This window comes from Chanodichthys erythropterus, chromosome 1 (genome assembly GCF_024489055.1).
Source record: "Chanodichthys erythropterus isolate Z2021 chromosome 1, ASM2448905v1, whole genome shotgun sequence".
NCBI classification, from domain to species: Eukaryota; Metazoa; Chordata; class Actinopteri; order Cypriniformes; family Xenocyprididae; genus Chanodichthys; species Chanodichthys erythropterus.
In genome coordinates, this window is record NC_090221.1 from 20366298 (window position 1) to 20389673 (window position 23376).

General features: G+C 35.9%; 1 protein-coding gene across 1 annotated transcript in view; it reads right to left on the reverse strand.

Moving 5' to 3' along the window:
* The window catches only part of unc5a (unc-5 netrin receptor A), a 238326-nt gene that overhangs the window by 77160 nt on the left and 137790 nt on the right, over window positions 1-23376 (reverse strand). Inside the window, exon 3 of the mRNA XM_067381855.1 lies at window positions 3247-3390. Coding sequence (XP_067237956.1) covers window positions 3247-3390 — 144 coding nt within the window. The remainder of the gene's footprint in view (window positions 1-3246; window positions 3391-23376) is intronic.

Genomic DNA, 23376 nt, shown 5'->3' on the forward strand with positions numbered 1-23376 from the left:
AAAGGAGTGTTAAAGTATTCAAAGAAACAATTTTAACTTCTATGACAGGAAACACCTGTTCATGTAGCTAGTGTGCATTTAAACACAGCACAAGTAAAGATAAATAATGTTAGGTGCCATATCAGCTTCTATTTTCTAGACTAAAGTGGAAGAATGGCATCTAGCCTAACAAATAAACTGCCTAAACACAGTCAGCTAGACCAGTGGTTCTCAATTGGTTTTGCTTTGGGATCTAAATTTTACATTGGGATCAAATGATGACACAACCTGGTAAGAACATTTTTGCTACAACTTAACATTTTGCAAATGCATAAAAGCATGTATAAATATCAACATTTATTATTAGTAGTTTATATTAAGCCAGTAATGGATTGCATAAAACACATTGTGGTCATTTTTAAACCTTGTTTAACCAGGTGAACCCATATTATATATACATACACATATATGTACAGTGCTCAGCGTAAATGAGTACACCCCCTTTGAAAAGTAACATTTTAAACAATATTTCAATGACCTCAAAAACAATTTTCAAAATGTTGACAAGTTTAATATAACATCTGTTTAACTTATAACATGAAAGAAAAGTAAGGTTAATAATATAACTTAGATTACACATTTTTCAGTTTTACTCAAATTAGGGTGATGCAAAAATGAGTACACCTAGTACTTTGTATCTACTACATCTAGTACTTAGTGCTGTCATTAAAAAACTAAGGAGGCCATACAGAGTCTTCTAGGCATGGAATGAACAAGTTGGCGACATTTTGCAACATTTATCTTTTTCCATTCTTCAAGAATGACCTTTTAGAGACTGGATGCTGGATGGAGAGTGATGCTCAACTTGTCTCTTCAGAATTCCCCATAGGTGTTCGATTGGGTTTATATCAGGAGCCACTGAATCACTTTCACCCTGTTCTTCTTCAGAAATCCAACAATGGCCTTAGATGTATGTTTAGGATCATTGTCATGTTGGAAAAGTGCACAACGATCAAGGGCATGGAGTGATGGTAGCATCTTCTCTTTCAGTATAGAGCAGTACATCTGTGAATTCATGATTCCATCAATGAAATGCAGCTCCCCGACACCAGCAGCACTCATGCAGCCCCGCATAAGGACACTGCCACCACCATGTTTCACTGTAGGCACCATGCATTTTTCTTTGTATTCCTCACCTTTGCGACACCATACAGTTTTCTCATCACTCCAGAGTATAGAGTCCCATACCCCTTTTCCACCAAGGTAGTTTGAGTGCTGGTTCGGAGCCAGAGCCTAGTTTCAAATCAGTTCTTTGTCTTTCGACACACAAAGCACCAGCTCCGAACCAGGAAAAGTGGTTCGTAAGTAGCACCAAAACATTGCTGGGCTAGAAGTAAGAACCGCTTGCGTCAGGAGCTGGGGCTGGGTTACCGGGACCAACAAGAAACTTGTGACCGCCATTTTTGAAATAGCAGCTAATCGAGCTAATAGCAGATCAATTGTAATCTCCGTCTATATACAAATTTTGGATCGTTCTCGGGAAGATTTGATGTCATGCGCCGATCGCTATGCGAGAAGCCGATGCATCTCAAACGAGCCTGGTGTGTTTGTGTTTGCCGCTGCAGTGCTAGCTTTGCTGTGAAATATGAGACGTATACAGTGACGTAAGACCTGGCTCTGTGCTGGCTCTCAAGACCGTGGAAAGGCAAACCGGTTCTTGCTCGTCAGTTGAACCAACTCCGAACTGGCACTAGCACTACCTCTGAACTAGCACCTGGTTCGTGCTGGTGGAAAGGGGGTACCAGTAGTCTTCATCGTTGTCAGCATGGGCTCTGGCAAACTCTAGGCAGGCTTTTTTGTGCCTGGGCTTCAGGGGAGGCTTCTTTCATGGACGGCACACCCATGCATGCCATTCCACTACAGTGTACACCGTATTGTGTCATGGGAAATATATTTCTACTTCTTTAGATAACTGCAGTGAACTTGCATGCCGATTTTCTTCAATCCTTCTCATCAGAAGACGCTCCTGTCGAGGTGTCACTTCCATGGACTACCTGGACATCTCTGTGAGATGGTTGCAGTTCCATCTTTTTAAAAAATGTTGTACCACTTTTGCTACAGTATTCTGACTGATAAGTAACACTTTGCTGATCTTCTTGTAGCCTTCACCTTTCTGGTGTAAATAAATTATTTTCTTTCTTTCTTGTGACATTTCTCTTCCATGTGGTGCCATTGCTGACAGCATGAAATGGGAAGGGGTTTTAACACCATTTTATAGTCAACTGTCTGCTGGACACCTGTGTAATGAATAAACAGACTCACCTGTGGTTGAATTCTTGTTAAATTAGACATTTGCTAAAATTTAGCTTTGCTCCAGAGACTTTCAGTGGGGTGTACTCATTTACGCTGAGTGAATGAAAAGTTTGGTTCCAAAATGCAATAAATGCCATTTTAAGAAAAACCGAGTTTCCGCTAAATAAGTATTGTATCTGTAATCTGTATCTGTACTTTGTTGTGCATTTTCAATATGAAAAATAACTTTTACATTGATGGATAAATTGCATTTTGAAAAAAAATGTGCCATGGATCTATTGCATTTTGTGGAAAAAAATAATCTGTTTTTATAATAAACCTTTGAAAATCAAAATCTAGAATTTAATTTTTAATGTTTTTATAACCAAAAGATGCTATGTGAAAGTTTGAAACAGAAAATATTGGTTTTCATCTTGCCACTTACTTGATAAAGGAAACACATTTTTACTCAAATTAATCAAAATGGATTTATTGCATTATATATATATATATATATATATATATATATATATATATATATATATATATATATATATATATATATATATATATATATATATATATATATATATATATATATATATAATATATAATATATAATATAATATTTCACAATATTACTATTTTTACATTTTTACATTTTTTTTTTTTTAAATGCAGCCCTGGTGAGCATAAGAGACTTCTTTCAAAAATGTAAAAAAAAAAAAAAAAAAAAATACAATCTATAAATATCAAATTCATAATTTATTTTGGCACTTTATCTAAACTATGCACCATTCTGCTGCATGGTTATTTGCAATTTATTATTAGCATTTAGAGTTTGCATTCGATTTTTCCTCCTGTCCAGATCAACACAGACCCACCAGTTGAGAACCTAGATATTTATCATTATCAGATTATAAGGTGGCATTTGGTCAAAATGTTTGCCATATAAGATAGCAGAGCTGAACTCACAGGCGATGCGCACATATGCCTTTTGGCTCTTCTGGGTTCCTGTAGTGCTCCAGGCCACACACTGACACCAGTAATCCTCCAGACCAAAGATCTTCTCCACCTGCTGTCTGGAGATGTCAATCTTCACCTGCATCACCGGCAGCCCTGGGACCAAACCAGACACAGCAATCATGTTCATCTCACTGCTCGAAACATATCACCATTGACAGAGATAGACGTTCAGAGACAGTATTTCAGCCGAGACGTACACCAGACCCCTGTAAAAACTTTTGTCAAACTTGCAGCTAATATGTGGCAAATTGGCTGGCAGAAATTAGCAGCACTTCACTGGCAGTGGCGAATCAAAACTTTGGCAACAATGTGAAATCTATCACAGCTGTCAAACTTTCCGGGCGTGGCAAACTGTCCACTTTTTTCCAAAGGTTTTTGGAGGTTCACCACATCCAGCGAAGAGCTGCCAACCATTTGCAATAAGGGAAAACAAATTAAGTTCTTTGCAAACAAATATTTTTCGTTGGTTGTTTAATTCATGGAATGTTGACAGATGATTGACGATCATTGTTTACTAAATGCAGGAAGTGTATGACATGCGAAACCACCTCAAAATAGAAAATCCCAAACTCTACTATGCTTCTTTGGGGTGAATTAATAAATAATCAGATATTAATATTTATGTGAGCTTCCAGTGGGAGATATTTTTCCTGGTTACTCAATATGTGCATTTCCATTCAGACATGAGTGGCTGGGATTATCCCATCAAAGCTCAGAGGTCTTTTCTGAAAATAAAATGTAAAAGAGGACAAGAAAAAAAATGAATGAAGTGATAATTTGTCAACCACAGTCAGGTGAATAATGTCTATACAACTGATGTGAAGTCATCCAACAAAATGATTCATTTTCAGCTGACAATTACAAATGAACATGATCAGAGTTAACCAACACCAACAACACAAACTGTGTAATGCATAATAAAGCTCTCTTTGAGGATGGAGGGATGGGGCTAGACAAAGATCATTTTTCTTTTCATTATCTCTGGACCATCTCCTCAACCCCTAAGCCTCTGATATTTTCCTCCATGGCTATCGCTCATCTTAACATGAAAGCGTGACCTTGAAGATGTCCACATCCCCTCAACATCCACCTTCCCTCTAATTTCTCTCATAATCTCTCCATCCAGCCTATTAATCCTTTCCTTTTCCCCTCTCCCTTTTTCTTGTTTGGCTTTATTAGAACCAAGGCCTAGGTTTCAAAACCTAGGGCATTTTTGGGCATTATAGAAAAAAAAAAAATGATGTTCAAATAGACATGTTTTTTATCATCAAAATGTTTGAACAAAGATTTCTGGGCATTTCAAATCTTTTTGTGCATCATAGTTGCATTGAACTCACAATTTTATTTAGATTTTTGAGCAAATTTGAACATCAAAATCAGAATTTAGGCACCATTGTCATGTTTGAATCAACTGTTGAGCATCATACAGTAGTTGTGTTTGAAAATTCTAATTGATTCTGGGCATCACATGAGCATTTAAAATGATTTTGGGGCATGAAATGTTTAAATAGACATTTGTGCATCATAGATACATTGAAACACTCATGTTGCTTTTTGGGCATCAAAGAAATAAAAAAAAATGATCAAAGGAATTTTTTGAATGCTTTAATTGATTTCTGCATTTAAAGGGGACCTATTATGCCCCTTTTCACAATATGTAATACAAGTCTCTAGTGTCCCCAAATTGTGTCTGTAAATACCCCACAAAATGTATTATAGCTTATCAAATTTTACACTTTTTGGGTGTGAGCAAAAACATTCTGTTTTTGTATGCCCCTTTAAATGCAAATAAGCTGCTGCTCCCGGCCTGCTTTCCAGAAATGGGTGGAGCTTTAACAGCCCATGCTTTGGTTGCTCAACAACAACAAAGCTGGAGAATCTCACACAGCCAAAATAGTGATTCCACTAACAGAACGTTGTTCAGCCTTACATTGTTTAAACCGGAGTTGGACAGTGATGGAGAGACTCAGGAAGAAGTTACAACTTTTAGAATGCAACTGGACATTTCTGAATGTTTAATGGATAAATTTATGTAGTTGCTGTGGAGTTGATTCAACTCGAATCGAATAGCGTGTGCTGTCATGTTAATCTTTTGTGCAAAACCTGTATGGACGCCCACTATACATAGCGTACCTGTTTGCCAAACAGAGCCATACGCACCAGGCTTACATTTATGATTGCTATCAAATGCTGTGAATGGTCTAATATTTTTTCCAAAATATCGCTTGGATATAAACGTTTTTTTTTTTTTTTTTTTTTTTTTAGCAATCAAGCTTGCCAGGGTCAACTTGCAGGCTATCCAATCTCTAAATACTGTTCTGTGTTTGTCTGTGCAGCCAATGACAGAACAGTTAGCATGCTTTGCTCAAACTTTTGCCATAGCGTTAGAACTGGTATGCCAGTATCGCTTGCAAAAATAAAATGAAGGCACCGTGGGTGGAAATGTGCAGATTAATGGGCGGTAATATTACAATAAGATCCCCTTCCTACATCACTAGGGAGCGAAATCTGAGCAGCTCATTTTTTTTTTTTTCTTCACACACGCTTGCAGAGAAAACCTTGCCAAAACAAAGTTTTTGGGTTGTCCTTGTTCACATTTTCTGGGTTGTTAGATGCACCGGGGACCCAATTATAGCACTTAAACACGGAAAAAGTCAGATTTTCATGATATGTCCCCTTTAAAGGTGCAGTAGAACATCTTTTTAAAAGATGTAATACAAGTCTAAGGTGTCCCCTCAATGTGTCTGTGAAGTTTCAGCTCAAAATACCCCACAGATTTTTTTTAATTAATTTTTTGAATTGCCTATTTTGGGGCATCATTAAATATGTGCCGATTCAGGCTGCACGGCCCCTTTAAATCTTTTGCTCCCCTCCCCCAGAGCTTGCGACTGCCTTAAACAGCATAAACAAAGTTCACACAGCTAATATAACCCTCAAAATGGATCTTTACAAAGTGTTTGTCATGCAGCATGTCTAATAGCGTAAGTATGGTATTTATTTGGATGTTTACATTTGATTCTGAATGAGTTTGATAGTATGCTCCGTGGCTAAAGCTAACAATACACACTGTTGGAGAGATTTATAAAGAAGTTGTGTTTATGCATTATACAGACTGCAAGTGTTTAAAAATTAAAATAATGACAGTCTTGTCTCCGTGAATATAGTAATAAACACATTTAACAGCACATTAGCAACATGCTAATGAAACATTTAGAAAGGCAATTTATAAATATCACTAAAAATATCATGATATCATGGATCATGTCAGTTATTATTGCTCCATCTGCCATTTTTCACTGTTGTCCTTGCTTGCTTACCTAGTCTGATGATTCAGCTGTGCAGAGATCCAGATGTTAACACTGCCTTCCCTTGTGTAATGCCTTGAACATGGGCGGGCATATGCAAATATTGGGGTCATACATATTAATGATCCTGACTGTTACGTAACAGTCGGTGTTATGTTGAGATTCGCCTGTTCTTCTGAGGTCTTTTAAACAAATGAGATTTATAAGGAGGAGGAAATAATGGTGTTTGAGACTCACTTTATGTCATTTCCATGTACTGAACTCTTGTTATTTAACTATGCCAAGATAAATTCAATTTTTAATTCTAGGGCACCTTTAAATGTGCAAATCTATATTTGTGCATATTTGAACATCTCAAACATTTTTTTGGAATCTTTCAAATGTTTGAATTATTTTTTTGTGCTCCATATGTAAAATAGAAAAAGGTTCTACACAATAGTTCTGTCTTTCAAATGCTAGAACTGATGTTTTGGCATCATTTGAATGTTTGAATAGATTTATGCACAACATAGCTGCTTTCAAATGTTCAAATTCAATATCTGGACACCATTTCAATGTTTAAATTGATTTTGTTGGCATCAATGGAATATTCAAACACATCTTTGCACATCATAGGAGTGTGCAAAGACTTAAATTGAACATTCTACCTCCCCTATGATGTCCAAATATGGAGTTCTGAAACTCATACGGCACTGCATGGCCAGTCAAGCATTTAATGTCAATACACCATAATAAAACCATAAAACAACTCCAACAACCACATTCTGCAATTAGCCACGGTGTGGTCAGGTGCTCCAGCAATTTGACAAAAATGCATCATCTCAAATCCTACTGGTCATTTGAGTTCTTGCTCCAACCTGTTTGTCACAAATCAGTGTACATCACATCCATCACCACTTGGCAGAGAGACTCTAGGAGGAGAGAAATAGGGCAGCATGGAGAGCTTGTGTCTCGCTATCTTGGCAGACATTAGGAGCACATGCAATTACTGATTTAAACCACCCTCCAGTGTTACTCAGGGCGTCAACATCAAAATGGACCTCTCAGACAATCTTGCTCTCCTCTGACACAACGTCTGGACTTTAATCATCGCTGATGGCTCAAAACACTTTTGCAATGGGTCAAAAATATAAGATTCAATGCACAAATCTCTGTAATCCAGACTAAAATAAGTGCATTGAAAATAACACTCTCAATTAATTGCTGTACTTGCATTGCATTTAATTGAAATTGTGTAACGAATTCAATATAAGCGGAAATAGTTATGATATAAAACTACTAATATCATGGTGATTTTTTAAGGTATGATTATTTTATTTTTTTAGAGAGAGAATGTAATTATCGTTCGCATTAAAACGTAAAATACAATTAAGAGAAACAGGCATAGCCTGAAATAGTCAGAGGAAAAGCTATCTTAAACACTGATTGTTTTATTAATTGCTTTTTGTTTCTTTTAGCAGCAATTACCCAGATTTCTGACCTCACACTCCCTCTGCGCTTCATGACGAACCACTGAGGCCGCCACATTCGGTTTCATTCACTTTTGTGAATATGCCAAATGGCCTGCACTGTTGCTCAGGCATGAAAATTCACTTTTCCTGCATGACAGATTTAGCTGCATGATAGGCCAGGATAATACTGTAACGCAGATTTATATAATTAGTAATTAACCGAGTATGAAGTCTTTGACTAGGAACACCATTAAAAAATGTTCACCCCTGAGCCCTTGAGCGAGGTCGCTGTGGCAACCCTCCCTCTGGGGTCTAAGAGGTCACACAGTTAAAGAATAATTGACTCTTAGGCCGAGTGTCACATGCGAGCACCCGCTTCCAATACTGTTAAACCCCCACAGACGGAGGGAATTATTCCAAAATGAAGACACATTTATTAGACCCTGAAAGAAAAAAGGCCCTGCAGAGATTGAATCGTAATTCTGAGTTATTGCTTTATGCTTTTGCAGTGTTGTGCGTCTGCATACTCAATACATGCGGCACACCTTCAAAATTAATTGTTAAAAATTCATAACCCGTCCCATTTTTCTACGATGACATCTAACAAATTATTAAATACAGACGTAAAATTCAGACAAAGAATAATAATGACGCTGCTTTCCTTTCTGGGGTTAGCTGAACCGAGTGCATTTTTCATAACAGACCACAAGGTCAACCAGTTCCCAGGCATTTCCCAGAATTCAATGCATGCATCATAAGGAATAATGTGAATGAAAGGGAACATATAATTTTTTTTTTTTTTTTTTTTCCCCTATGGTAAACCATTTCAAACTTGATACAGTGTTTTAAAAATGCAACACTCTGAGAGAAGCTGAAAAAAAAAAAAAAAAAAAAAAAAAAGACACATTATGCAAACATCAGTCTTTAACTTTAAGTTTAACTTGTGAAGTTTCATTTTTGTGTGAACTAACCCTTTAAAACAGTGGTTCTCAACAAGGGGGCGTGGGTCCACTAGGGGGCTTCAGCAAAGTTCAATGACTAAAAAGTAATTAAATTAATAAATTATTAAAGGTGCCGTAGAACGTGTTTTCAAAATATGAAATATAAGTCTAAGGTGTCCCCTGAATGTGTCTGTGAAGTTTCAGCTCAAAATACATATACAGTATAAAATACAAAATACGATATAGGTTGTGGCCCCTTTAATTCTTGTGCTCCCCGCCCTTGGAGCTCACGACTACCTTAAACAGCATAAACAAAGTTCACACAGCTAATATAACCCTCAAAATGGATCTTTACAAAGTGTTGCATGCAGCATGTCTAATCACGTAAGTATGGTATTTATTTGATTCAAAATGAGTTTGATAGTGCTCCATGGCTAACGGCTAATGCTACACTGTTGGAGAGATTTATAAAGAATGAAGTTGTGTTTATGAATTATACAGACTTAAAGTGTTTAATAATGAAAATAACGACAGTCTTGTCTCCGTGAATACAGTAAGAAACGATGGTAACTTTAACCACATTTAACAGTATATTAGCAACATGCTAACAAAACACTTAGAAAGACAATTTACAAATATCACTAAAAATATCATGTTATCATGGATCATGTCAGTTATTATTGCTCCATCTGCCATTTTTCGTTATTGTCCTTGCTTGCTTACCTAGTCTGTTGATTCAGCTGTGCACAGATCCAGATGTTAATACTGGCTGCCCTTGTCTAATGCCTTGAACATGAGCAAATATTGGGGGCATACATATTAATGATTCTGACGGTTACGTAACAGCCGGTGTTATATATGAAGGAGGAAACAATGGTGTTTGAGACTCACTGTATGTCATTTCCATATACTGAACTCTATTTATTCAACTATGCCAAGGTAAATTCAATTTTTATTTCTAGGGCACCTTTAACATTTTAACAACTGAACTCTACATTAAAATGCTAAAACAAACAAAAAAAAACAACACCAAATAACACTAGGAAGCCTACAGATATTGTGTTGGGGGCCTGTCAGCAATGTTCCCTCTAAGCTGCGCACGTGCGCGGCCGCGCAGAACAAATAATTGCCGCGCAGACAACAGACATGAAAATGATTTAGTAGTTTAAATGAGAAATAATTGCAGCGCTCTGGACAACCGCTATAGAGTTATTGTCGCTATAGAGTTGGAACCGGTGAATGTGGTTTACAGGTTTCATAGAAAGAGAACGATTGAGCGTGTGTGAGCTGGCTGGCCCTGAGCCAAATCAGTCGCGGTAAGAATACTGTAATGTTTGCGGACTAAATACATCAATATGAGAGGCAACGCGAAACAAAAAGAAATGTGAAATAAAACGTTATGTTTTAATGAAAAGCAGCGGAAATAATGGATGATGGGCACAGAATGCTAACAAAACTCTGAGACATTTACAATCACACACCCACCACAGGTGTAGCTTGCAAACTCAAAATACATCAGTGATATACCTCCGTTTAAATAGATTTTTGTGTGTGGTGGTGCTGTGGGTTTCAGGGATGTTTAGATAACTATAAAAGAGTTAATGTTCACTTTTCTTAAAAATATTTAGGTATCAGATCGGTTAAATGCTTCAGTTTGTTGTCACTATATAATATATTAAAACAAATGGAAGCATTTAAACTGATATAATACTGTTTATCAGTTTAAATACTTAAATATTATATTATATTTTATTATATTATAATGTAAGCCTAATAAAAAATTTATCTCACTAGGGGAAAATTGATCTCACTAGTCAAAATGTTACTATGTTAAATGTTTACCTTAAAAAGGGTTGAAATTTCTGTCATTAAGTACTCACCCTCAGCACAAATTAAGATATTTTTTGTTTTGTTTTTTTGTTTTTTATCCCCCACCAATGTAATTACCATCATTCAAGGTCCAGAAAAGTGAAGTGACTATTTTAACAATGTCTTTACTAGTTTTCTGGACCTTGTATGATGGTAATTACGTAATTGCTTTTAAAACCTTGGATTTCACCAAAAATATCTTAATTTGTGTTCAGAAGATGAAAGGTCTAATGGGTTTGAAACGTCCCGAAGGGTGGGTACTTAATGACTGAAATTTCATTTTCGGGTGAACTAACCCTTTAAGGTGGCTAAAAAAAAAAAAAAAAAAAAAAAAAAAAATTCTAAACACTTATTGAAACTTACTATAATTACTGCATAGTAACAATTCTTTATAATTCACTATCACTGTTCACCCCCTCCCAAAAAAATAAAATAAATAAATAAATAAATAAATAATTTACTCACCCTCATGTTGTTCCAAACCTGTATGACTTTCCTTCTTATGTGGAAAATTAAATAAGAAATGTTCAGTAACCATCCAGTTTTGATTACTATTGACTTTGAAAAGACAAACACATACTGAGAAATTTCTCAAAATATCTTCTTTTATGTTTTACGGAATAGTCATATAGTTTTGGAATGACATGACAGAATTTCCATCATTTCAGTTACACTTTCCCCCTTCAACTGTTGTATTTGTAGGTAGTCTCACAGGAAAAACCATGGATGAGATGTTTCCTCCAGGGAACTAACAGGGTCCTGGTCGGATTCAACAATGCATTCACAGTAGAATCCAGGGATATGATAACATCCCGTTCCGACACACTACACCATAACTTTATTTGAGTCCCAGCGTGACTTTGCAATGACTGCTCTACATATTATTGCAGCAGCGAACATCTGTTCACTGTGTCTACATCAACAGCTCCCCAAAGGAGCAACAAACGCAGCAAGAGGAGCAACTAGGTGGCAAAGAGATGCATTATTCAAGGATGTTATCTATCCAAATGTGTGAGTAACATTTCTCATTACTGCTATAAAGGACTTTTATCGTGAAGAGGATGGAGACTGCTAAATCAAATAGCATGTGTGTGTATGTGTAGAAATAGAGACAAGACTCACAGACCCACAGTGACATCGCTGCTCTTATTCTCTTGTGAGTGGATACTGGGGCTTGTCTGGTGAAGAGACTTGATTTTTTTTTTTTTCTTCACTCACTCTTGTTTTTGCTGCCGCTGACCTCAATTCCACGGGGGTCATTTGCTTATCAAAGGCACAGCCCGAAACTGGCAGGTTGAAGTAAGTTTTCATTGTGACCGAGGAAATTCAATTAGGCCGCATCTAGAGCGCCGAGAGCTAAGATTCATCAATGGGAGCTGGGATTAAGGGGAACTGACTTACACTAGGACGATCAGTCAGAAGGTCAGCGTGTGCCCATCACAAGGGACTTTTTTATTTTTTCATTGACTTCCAGTTGAATACAGCTGGAATAAAGAGTCATTCTCTGATGCACTGAATCTTACAGATAATTGCTTCCATCACCTGTATAGACATCACCTAGTGGCAATAATGATGTTTATCATTAGTGTTGAATTAGAGAGGTAAATACGCATTTAAAACACATTAGTGTTTTGAACTGTGTTGAATAATGCAATGTTTACCATGTTGTTTGACAAACATATCACTCGCTTTCACTGCAATACACTCTTTTCATTACCCGCTATCGCTTCTGGACGTCTGAGCCTTGAAACAGCGGCCAAAGCTAGAGAGGTAAACAAACACATGAATAATCAGAGCAATTCGAAAATGTCATTAAAACCGACAAAATTCTGCGCTGTGTGCCGACACATTAAGCCGATGCTTATGAGGTCAACATGAGTTAAATTCTGCCTCATAACCTCATTCCCCATCATTCATTTTTTCCTTGGGCATCAATAAAATTACTCATATAAACAAAAAGATCAAAAGTAAATAAATGTAATAAAAATAATGCAAATAATGAAACAACAACAACAAAAAAATAGAAACAAACAAACATGCTAAACAATGCTTGAGTTTAAATCTGAACAAAAATAAATAATAAAGTAGTAAGGTTACATAGATGTTTAAATTAATAAAAAAAAAACATTTATTTATAAATATATTTTATTTATAAAATGTTTGTATTTATATTTTTTAATATATATATATATATATATATATATATATATATATATATATATATATATATATATATATATATATAAAATTTATAAAATATTATTTTATAATTATTAAAAATTAATGAAATTAATAAATAAATGTATACAAAAACAAAATTAATATACTTAAAATAAATACGTTCAAAAATAATACAATATAAAAATGATTAAATGACAATAAAATAATGAAAAATAATAAAAAATAACAAAATAAATAAAAATAAAACAATAAATAAAGAGAGTATTCTTTGCTATCAGGCTAAGGTGTTGTTCATCACACAGCTATGTGGTTTCTAGCTGTTTCTAACAGTCCATAAACCCCACTTTAAGTCTCTAGATATGATTTGGGTAAGTCTACAGGATTCCCCCCCCCCCCCACCCGTTTTTTCATCCGGCATGTTAAAAAAAGTTGAAACGCTTAAACTACAAATGCACCTCTCTTCAACAAGCCACATGATTTAAGGTATCCTTTACCACTAATAATAAACAGTCCCAAATAATGCTGCACATAGACGAAGGATCAAAACTATCCATCTCATCCTCCAAAAAGCTCCAAAAAACACCAGTGTCCTCAGGCACTCTAAAGCTGGAAGTGTGGGCCATGTGGACCAACAGGCAGGATGACTCAGTGAACGGCTGTCTTTTTTCCTGCACTAATAAGATACTGTAATCCTCGGCTCACTCCAGTGAGCAGCAGTCTATGAAGAAGAGAAGAGACAGACAGACTGTTCCAGGGGCCACATTAAATCTATCAGCCACAGAGGTGACATGCGGGCACATCCGGAGACCCCAAACCAGTCTGTCCAGCACACTTTTTGGGTCAAGGCTTGGCTCAAGGATTCTAGTTATTTCAGGAATATTTTTTGCTAGTTCTAATTTGATTGAACTGTCCATTTGCGAATGTGAATGCGACGTTCAAGGCCTCCCGCTCACGCCCGCCGTTCAATTATGGATTATTTAAGGCTGGTGACCCAGCATGTGGCTGCGGCACCAATCAATCCTGTCTAGTTCAGGCCAATGCCAGCTCAAGGTGAAATGACTTGAAGGTAGGTTAGAAAAACCACTGACACGCATGCTAACGTGTCAATCTGCAGCTTGAAAAAGGGAAAATACACCAATATTAAAGCCTGTACAGAGCCCTAAAATGGGCTGTGACACGGAAAGAGTGATTACAAGCACCATGAAAGACAACACTATGATTTTATGTCGACTTTTATGTGACTGACATTAAATGCTAAGCGTCTATAACCTGAGAAAGCCCTGCCGACAGTGAACGCAAGTTTATCTAGTAGACTATTTCATAACAGAATGCGTAAACACACCAATCTTGCCTTAAAATACTTTCTTTAAAATACTGAGTTTCCTTTATATGAGATTTCTTTTTGTAAGATAAATTCAACAGGCAGCTAGTGAAGGTTACTCAAGGTGTAATTTGTCATTCGTCTGCTGATTGATTTTCTTATCTTATGGCATCAACACCCTGATCTGTGCATAGCACCATATTGGCATGTCAATGTTGATTGCGGTTTATTGGACGTCTGATGCTAAATTGCCTCTAGAGAGAGTCTGTTTGATGTGATGTAAGATCAGCATGCGATGAGTATGTATTGTGGCAGAAGGGGGCCCTGTTCTAACATGCATAGCATCTTCAGCGAAGAGAGGACAGGAATTCACAGCTCTACAGAGGCTGATGAAATGCTAATTTGCTCCAGTATTTTTAGAAAGTCGAGTACTGGAAACACTGTCAACACATACTAACATCATTTGCAGGTAACAATAGTATCAAATTGGAATGTATAATTTAAACAGGTTAAAAAAGTAATGCAGTGTGAAAAACAGAGACATTGTTTTCTAAACAACCCATAACAGTAATCAAGGTACCAAGACAAATCCCTGAATACTGATTATTGCAGAATCATAAAATCATCATGTTTGCATAAATGTGAAACAAATACGAAAAATATATTAGGTTATTGTCGCATAATATTATGTGTTAAATATTATTATGCTCTGTGTTGGGGTAACACATTACAAGTAACTTAAATTACGTTGAGATTACGTTTTCAAGTAACTAGTAAAGTAACGCATTACTTTTTCAATTTACAACAAAATATCTAAGTTACTTTTTCACATTTATTGACTGACAGCTCTCCTCTCCCCATATTGAAAGAAATAAAGTGCAGAGGTGTTGTGTGAACATGATGGTTATTGTAGTTCTAGACTAAATGTGAACAAGCATCTCATCTCACTTGCATGAAAATGTTCAGTATTCCTCAAAATGAATAAAAACAGTGAAATGCAATCTCAGAATTTTACGCAAATTTATAACAACTAACTATATTAAAGTACACAAATATACTTTATGTATTTAATCTCACTTTATTATCCTATGTCTTTGCTGCTGACCTTCAATGATCTAATTCAACCATACTAATAAGCAAAAATGATGTTAGATTAGATATAGAAATAAGAGTGTTGAACTTTCTTCTCCTATATCATATTCTTCTTTAATCCAGAATGTCAGCACAGCTGAAAAGTTAGTTTGAGCTACGCCCTCTACTGTACAGGCATAAATATGCTTGCCATCCAAGGATTTTTTTGCAAAAAAAGTTTAGCTCTTCAAAACGTATAGCGATATAGCTGATGGACACACCATCTGTTGATAAAATTTCTCAAATGTCGACAATATTTTTCCGTTTATCTTTAGCGCATAAATTCTATGTTGATACTTTAAATGTCAAACAAATTGGTTTGGAAACACTTTTTGTCGAGAAAAAGGGCTTAACGCAAATAAATTTGGTGTCACATGATATAATTGGCCTATATGCAGCATCTGCATTCGTGGTGTTGCTCCCGTTAAAGCACCGTTTCTCTGTAATTCAAAAATGCATCACAAGAATGAGGAAAATCTCTGCAGCTCGACAAAAAATAAGTGGGGTTTCTGTCAAATTAAGGAAGACTGTTGAAGTTTTCAACACTGACATAAAGAAAGGTCAAATAAAATATATAAATGTTACTTCTGTATCTGAATAAAATTTTGAGTGTTTCGATTTCATGATCAGGAGCAGTTCTAGGCTACATGACAAATGGAAATCAACATGACACTTGTAAATAAAAATTTTAAGAGGGCAATTTATTAAAGTGGTTGGAAAATAAAGCTCTAATAGAATTTTAGAAATGTTATGTGTGACAATAATTAGCTAATGCAGACAATTAAAAAAAAAGTTCAATACACAAATAAAATGTTTACAGCTGCATCGGTTTCAGAAAAAAAAAAAAAAAAAAAAAAAAAAAAAACCCAACAGCGATTCTGTTTTTGATCGGTTTGATGTTACTGAACTCTGAAACCAGAACGAATACTTCATTCGAATGCTTCGTCAAATAAAGGCAGTAAGTCCTGTCAGACAAGCTGTTCCACTTCACCGTTGTCTTCTTATATTTCATAGTTAATAACATTATACGTGAAAATAAGCAGTGCTGGTGAATTTCAATTGCCTCACTTTTTTTTTTTTTTTTTTTTTTTTAACAAATATTTGGGATGCAAAACATAGCTGTGAATTTGTGATATAAGCAAAATTATGTATAGAAACGGCTCAAGAGCAGAAACTTTTGCATTTTTTTTTTTTTTTTTTTAGGGATGATGTCATCACACACACCATTTTATCTTTAAAAGGCCAACTGGATGGAAACACCTTCGAGACGGCAAATTTCGCAAATAATTTTTTTGCGCGTATTTGCTTTGTCGATAACAAAACATTGCAAAAACTGGATGGAAACTTGGCTACAATTAATTACTTTTTTAGGGAGTAATGCAATATTGTAATTAAAAAGTAACTTTCCCCAACTGATTATGCTGGGATTTACAAATCTACTGCCCACTCTCCAGTCAACAAAAATGACTGATGTAGTCCCAGCACAAATAGATTAAGTTAACCTTTTTACTTTCCAACACTTTCCATTTCAAAATGGAATTTCACATTTCATACTTTTCCAGACTCAAATTTCCAAACCTCTTTTCAGACCATATTTAACAAATGGTTCATACTGCATTATATTTGGTACATACTACAGTCATCTGTACATATGTTTATTTTCTGTTTTTTTTTTTTTTTATTGGTTTTCTTAAAGTAATAACATGCACTTACATGATGAGGAGAAACTTAAAACACTTTATAACTCACATATATTCACCTCTGACACATCAATTTGATACTGTAAATGTGGTTTGATGTTGCACAGTTACCAAAAAGCAAAGTACAGTCTGATTTAGATAATCGTTTGCTTCTTTATCTGTTGCTGGTTTGAGTGGCATTTGAGTAAATATTATTTTAGTGAAGTTCAAAAGAGAGTCACTTATGATAAAGACTGTTTAGCATAGTGAAAATGTGTGCCTTGAATTCATTCAATTCATTTTTTTTTTTTTTTTTTTTTTTTTAGAAATTCTTCATTTTATATTTTAGAAAACTAAAATGGGGCAATAGTCTGGAAATACAAATATTTTCCCATACTCCGTTTTCTTTTTCCTTTACTTTTCCAAACTGCATAGGACTGAACTGAACAATGAAATTAAGACGGAGAAATTAAGACAAAATGTTCAAAAATAATTGCTTTAGATTTTAATATACTGAACAAAGGTCAAAATTTATGTTAATTTAAGTGTGTATTAAGTTTACACTGTGAAAACAATTAAATCATTAATCACAAGCCAACATTTCATGGTGGCAATCTTCCCAATGCTTATGTTTCCAATGCTTATGCTCATGTTTCCTAAGGGCTATGCTAAAACTTCACAGCAGTTTGTGTGTGTTTGTGTTTTTGTGTTTTTGTGTTTTTGTGTTTGTGTGTTTGTGTGTTTGTGTGTGTGTGTGTGTGTGTGTGTGTGTGTGTGTGTGTGTGTGTGTGTGTGTGTGTGTGTGTGTGTACACAAGTTGTTAGTTCATTCCTCTTCCAGCAACATTTACTGGCCACATGAGCCATGGTTGGTTGTAGCAGGCCAACAACCAAGAATAAATCCAGCTTTGACAGAAGGTATTCCTCTGTTGACCATTTACACCTCAGGTAATAAATTATCAAAAGCTAAAGATAGACACTGAGACCATCCATCTGCTAGTTGATAGCAATAGAGTTAACAAAAATCACATCAGTCTCATTAAACTTCCATTTCTATCAGACTTTTTTAACCAGAAGGCATTTCTGTCAGCAAGTAGCTGTTAAGGTAAACCAATTAAAGACAGTGTATGGCCAAAATATTCTGAATAGCTCCAAGCTAAAGACCTACCAACCTATGAAAACCAGCTGGCATCACACCATCTTTTGGGTTTATATCTTTTAAATATGTTGCCTAGAAGACAGACATTTGACAGCACTGCAGAATAAGAGATTTATTAAACAAAAGACAAGACAACCAAAAAAGTCTCCTGTGAGCACCTGTGATTTTTTTTCAAGGGAGAGTCTCTGGCTTTGTGATTATATATGTTACAGACAATGTGTGAAATCCAGCATTGTATAGAATGCCTAGGGAATATATAGAATGCCTGAAGTTTGTAGGCAAAGTATGACATTTTTTATATTTCACACAATTCCTAGGCATTCTATACAATGCCAAAGGGCCAGCTGGCTTGTTATTCTGTATAATACCCATGTAATGTGTATAATGCCTAGGAAACATATGTAACATAATCACAAAAATCAGACATTTCATACTTTGCCTACAAACTTCATGCATTCTATATATTCCCTAGGCATTCTATACAATACCTGCTTTTCACACATTGCCAGTAACATGCATCAGTCTCATCAGCATGACACTGCATACTGACAAAGCAAAAACCAGTTTGAACCAAATGCTATTTGATGGCTATTAAGGAATAAATAAATAAATAAATAAACAAATAAATACACACACACACACAAATATTATATATTATATATATACACACACACACACACACACACACACACATATACAGTGGGTACGGAAAGTATTCAGACCTCCTTAAATTTTTCACTCTTTGTTATATTGCAGCCATTTGCTAAAATCATTTAAGTTAATTTTTTTCCTCATTGATGTACACACAGCACCCCATATTGACAGAAAAACACAGAATTGTTGACATTTTTGCAGATTTATTAAAAAAGAAATTGAAATATCACATGGTCCTAAGTATTCAGACTCTTTGCTCAGTATTTAGTTGAAGCATCCTTTTGATCTAATACAGCCATGAGTCTTTTTGGGAAAGATGCAACAAGTTTTTCACACCTGGATTTGGGGATCCTCTGCCATTCCTCCTTGCAGATCCTCTCCAGTTCTGTCAGGTTGGATGGTAAACGTTGGTGGACAGCCATTTTTAGGTCTCTCCAGAGATGCTCAATTGGGTTTAAGTCAGGGCTCTGGCTGGGCCATTCAAGAACAGTCACAGAGTTGTTGTGAAGCCACTCCATTATTTTAGCTGTGTGCTTAGGGTCATTGTCTTGTTGGAAGGTAAACCTTCGGCCCAGTCTGAGGTCCTGAGCACTCTGGAGAAGGTTTTCGTCCAGGATATCCCTGTACTTGGCCGTATTCATCTGTCCCTCGATTGCAACCAGTCGTCCTGTCCCTTGGACCAGTGATGAGCAGTGCCTGGTTTTCTCCACACATACTGCTTAGAATTAAGGCCAAAAAGTTCTATCTTGATCTCATAAGACCAGAGAATCTTGTTTCTCACCATCTTGGCAAACTCCACGCGGGCTCTCATGTGTGTTGCACTGAGGAGAGGCTTCCGTCGGGCCACTCTGCCATAAAGCCCCGACTGGTGGAGGGCTGCAGTGATGGCTGACTTTCTACAACTTTCTCCCATCTCCCGACGGCATCTCTGGAGCTCAGCCACAGTGATCTTTGGGTTCTTCTTTACTTCTCTCACCAAGGCTCTTCTCCCCCAATAGCTCAGTTTGGCCAGACGGCCAGCTCTAGAAGGGTTCTGGTCATCCCAAACGTCTACCATTTAAGGATTATGGAGGCCACTGTGCTCTTAGGAACCTTAAGTGCAGCAGAATTTTTTTTTGTAACATTAGCCAGATCTGTGCCTTGCCACAATTATGTCTCTGAGCTCTTCAGGCAGTTCCTTTGACCTCATGATTCTCATTTGCTCTGACATGCACTGTGAGCTGTAAGGTCTTATATAGACAGGTGTGTGGCTTTCCTAATCAAGTCCAAATCAGTATAATCAAACACAGCTGGACTCAAATGAAGGTGTAGAACAATATCAAAGATGATCAGAAGAAATGGACAGCACCTGAGTTAAATATATGAGTGTCACAGCAAAGGGTCTGAATACTTAGGACCATGTGATATTTCAGTTTTTCCTTTTTTAATAAATCTGCATAAATGTCAACAATTCTGTGTTTTGATGGTATGCAATATAACAAAGAGTGAAAAATGTAAGGGGGTCTGAATACTTTCCGTACCCACTGTATATACATACATACATACAATCATACACATATATATATTTTATATATATATATATATTTTATATATATATATATATATATATTATATATATATATATATTATATATATATATATATATTATATATATATATATTATATATATATATATATATTATATATATATATATATATATTATATATATATATATATATATTATATATTATATATTATATATTATATATATATATATATATTATATATATATATATATATTATATATTATATATATATATATATATATATATATATATATATATATATATATATATATATATATATATATATATATATATATGCATTTCGAAATGTTTAAACTAATCTATAGCCTTTATTGCCTTTAAAATTACTTGAGGCAATAATAAATGGTTCAAATAAAGTATAAAAAGAAAGTAATCATTTGGTTTTATTGAACACATACATAATATAAACAATCAACTTTGATTGTTGTTGTTACACTTTACAGCACAATCAAATCCTTCTTTCATATTGACCACACAACATTTAATTCAAATGTCCACTTAATATTTAATATTTGGCCACTTCTTTATGATAGATGAATGATATAGCTGCTGTCAATTCATGTGGACATCAAAACATGCAAACTCAGAGTGAGTTATGAAACACAAAGCACGTCAGACTGCGTTCCCAAATGAGTTTGTGTAGAGCTAGCCTGACGTGGTCATACTCAATTCTAGTCAGAATATGAGTCTGATACTGCTCCATTGGGCTTTGATTATTGGGGGCGTATTTCAACCGATCCAGGAAAGACCTCAATTGGATAGACCTACAACCAATCAGAGCTACAGAGTAAGTGACGTATGTTGAGCGACGCATAGTTGTCAACAGAACTCTTCTTAGCGACCATCGGGGCCAGCTGATAAATCAAACTTTTGCCGAATCCCGTAGGAAGGACGGCAAAGACATCTTTCCCATCGACAAATGCCTTGATCGCAGTCCTCTGTTCCTCTTTTAAAATTAATGCGCTGTCGATATCTTCTATAACGGACGCGATGGCGGAATCTACACATCTCAGTTCTTCAACAGCCATCATTGTTGTAAACTAATTGACCTTTTGCAAAGACTCGTCCCCCTTAGTTACTGTTGCTTTGTCCGACAAGCCGTGGCGCTGTCACGCCACACAGAGTGGAAAATACATTGCGGAGCAAAGAAGAAACTGACAACACATCGACAGACGAGACAGAGCAGGTTACTTATGATATTAAACAAAGTCCCAGCTTTCAAACTGTGTAGTTATTAAAAAAAATTCAAACAATAAAAACCGTTTTGTGGCTCTTTAATGTGTTGTGACCATGATCGTGACAGATTGCTGTAGCGCCTCAGCTCAAGAGGCTCGTGAACCGATCATCTCTTCCTACTAGTCAATTTATAGCATCAAATAAACATGAATGAACATGAGAATGAATGTTGTTTCAAACGCAGAAAGGCGTCAATATGCACAATTTTTCGAGTTTAACTCCACCGATGTTAATCTTCTAACTCCTGACTGCTTTGGCTGATGTGTGCTGATGGCGGATGTGGCGTTCTGATTGGTTAGATCGCTTGTCAATCAAACTCCACAAGCGCTCTTTGATGACGTGGGTGGTTACGTAACCGCAGATAGCCTGTCCATCATCGATTAAAGCCCGCCCTGGCAATTTGATTGGCTCGGCCTTCTGGGAGCCGAGCATAATTACTCCACAATGGATCGAGTCCAGACCGAACTTCCCGTCCAAAAAATGTTGTGGGCGGGGTTCGGGCTGGCACCCAGGCTAGTGTAGAGGAGCATTTACTGTGAATGGAGCCGCTCTGAGATGCTAGAAGAAACAAGTAACCTGCAGGCATGTAAATAAATTAAAGTGTCATGCTTTACTCTGAAACCCTCGTGCATATATTTATTTAATTGATTATAATATTAAATCCACCAAAGAGGCTAGTGGGGAAGACTGTTACACGAAAAAAAAAAAAAAATAAATAAAAAAATTACTATGGAAGTCAATGGGGCATATCAACTGTTTGGTTACAGATATTCTCCAAAATATATTCTTTTGTGTTAAGCAGAGGAAAGAAATTCATACAGGTTTGGTATAACTTGAGGGTTAGTAAATGATGATAGAACTTTCACTTTTTGGTGAACTATCCCTTTAATAAGAATATTTTTTCTTAATAACCAAATTAGCATATTACAATGATTTCAGAAGGCTGAAGACTGGAGTAATGATGCTGAAAATTCAGCTTTGTATCACAGGAATATATTACATTTCAAAAAATATTTCACAACATTATTGTTTTTACTGTATTATTGATCAAATAAATGTAGCCTTAGTGACCATAAGAGACTTTCAAAAACATTAAAAAGTCACACACACATACTGAAGGCCCAAGAGGGATGTCAATACCAGATGTCACCGTGCTGAAAAGTTTATTGAGATAACATGATTGATTAACAAAGGATATTTCTGAAAACATCAGCCTTTAGAGGACAGAAATTCAACAACAAACTGACTACAGGATTTCACAGCTGCTGTACAGAGTATCATGTGGCAATCCAGACCTAATCCGAATCTGTTCAGAAACCATTTCCTGTCCCAAATTACCTTCTCTGTCATAATTACATGTGATTGGAGCTGAAGTTGGCAAAAAGAGGAGCCGTATGTTTTGATATTTGTTTGAGTGCTAAGTGAGTTTATACTGATTTGTTCCTAAGGGCTAGTGCACACAAAACACAAACTGTCATCCACCCGGTTTCTCTGCCTATCAAAAATCTTCACGGACTATTAAGCTGTCACATCCCCTCCCTCCTTTCCCAGCGGCTGATCTATTTA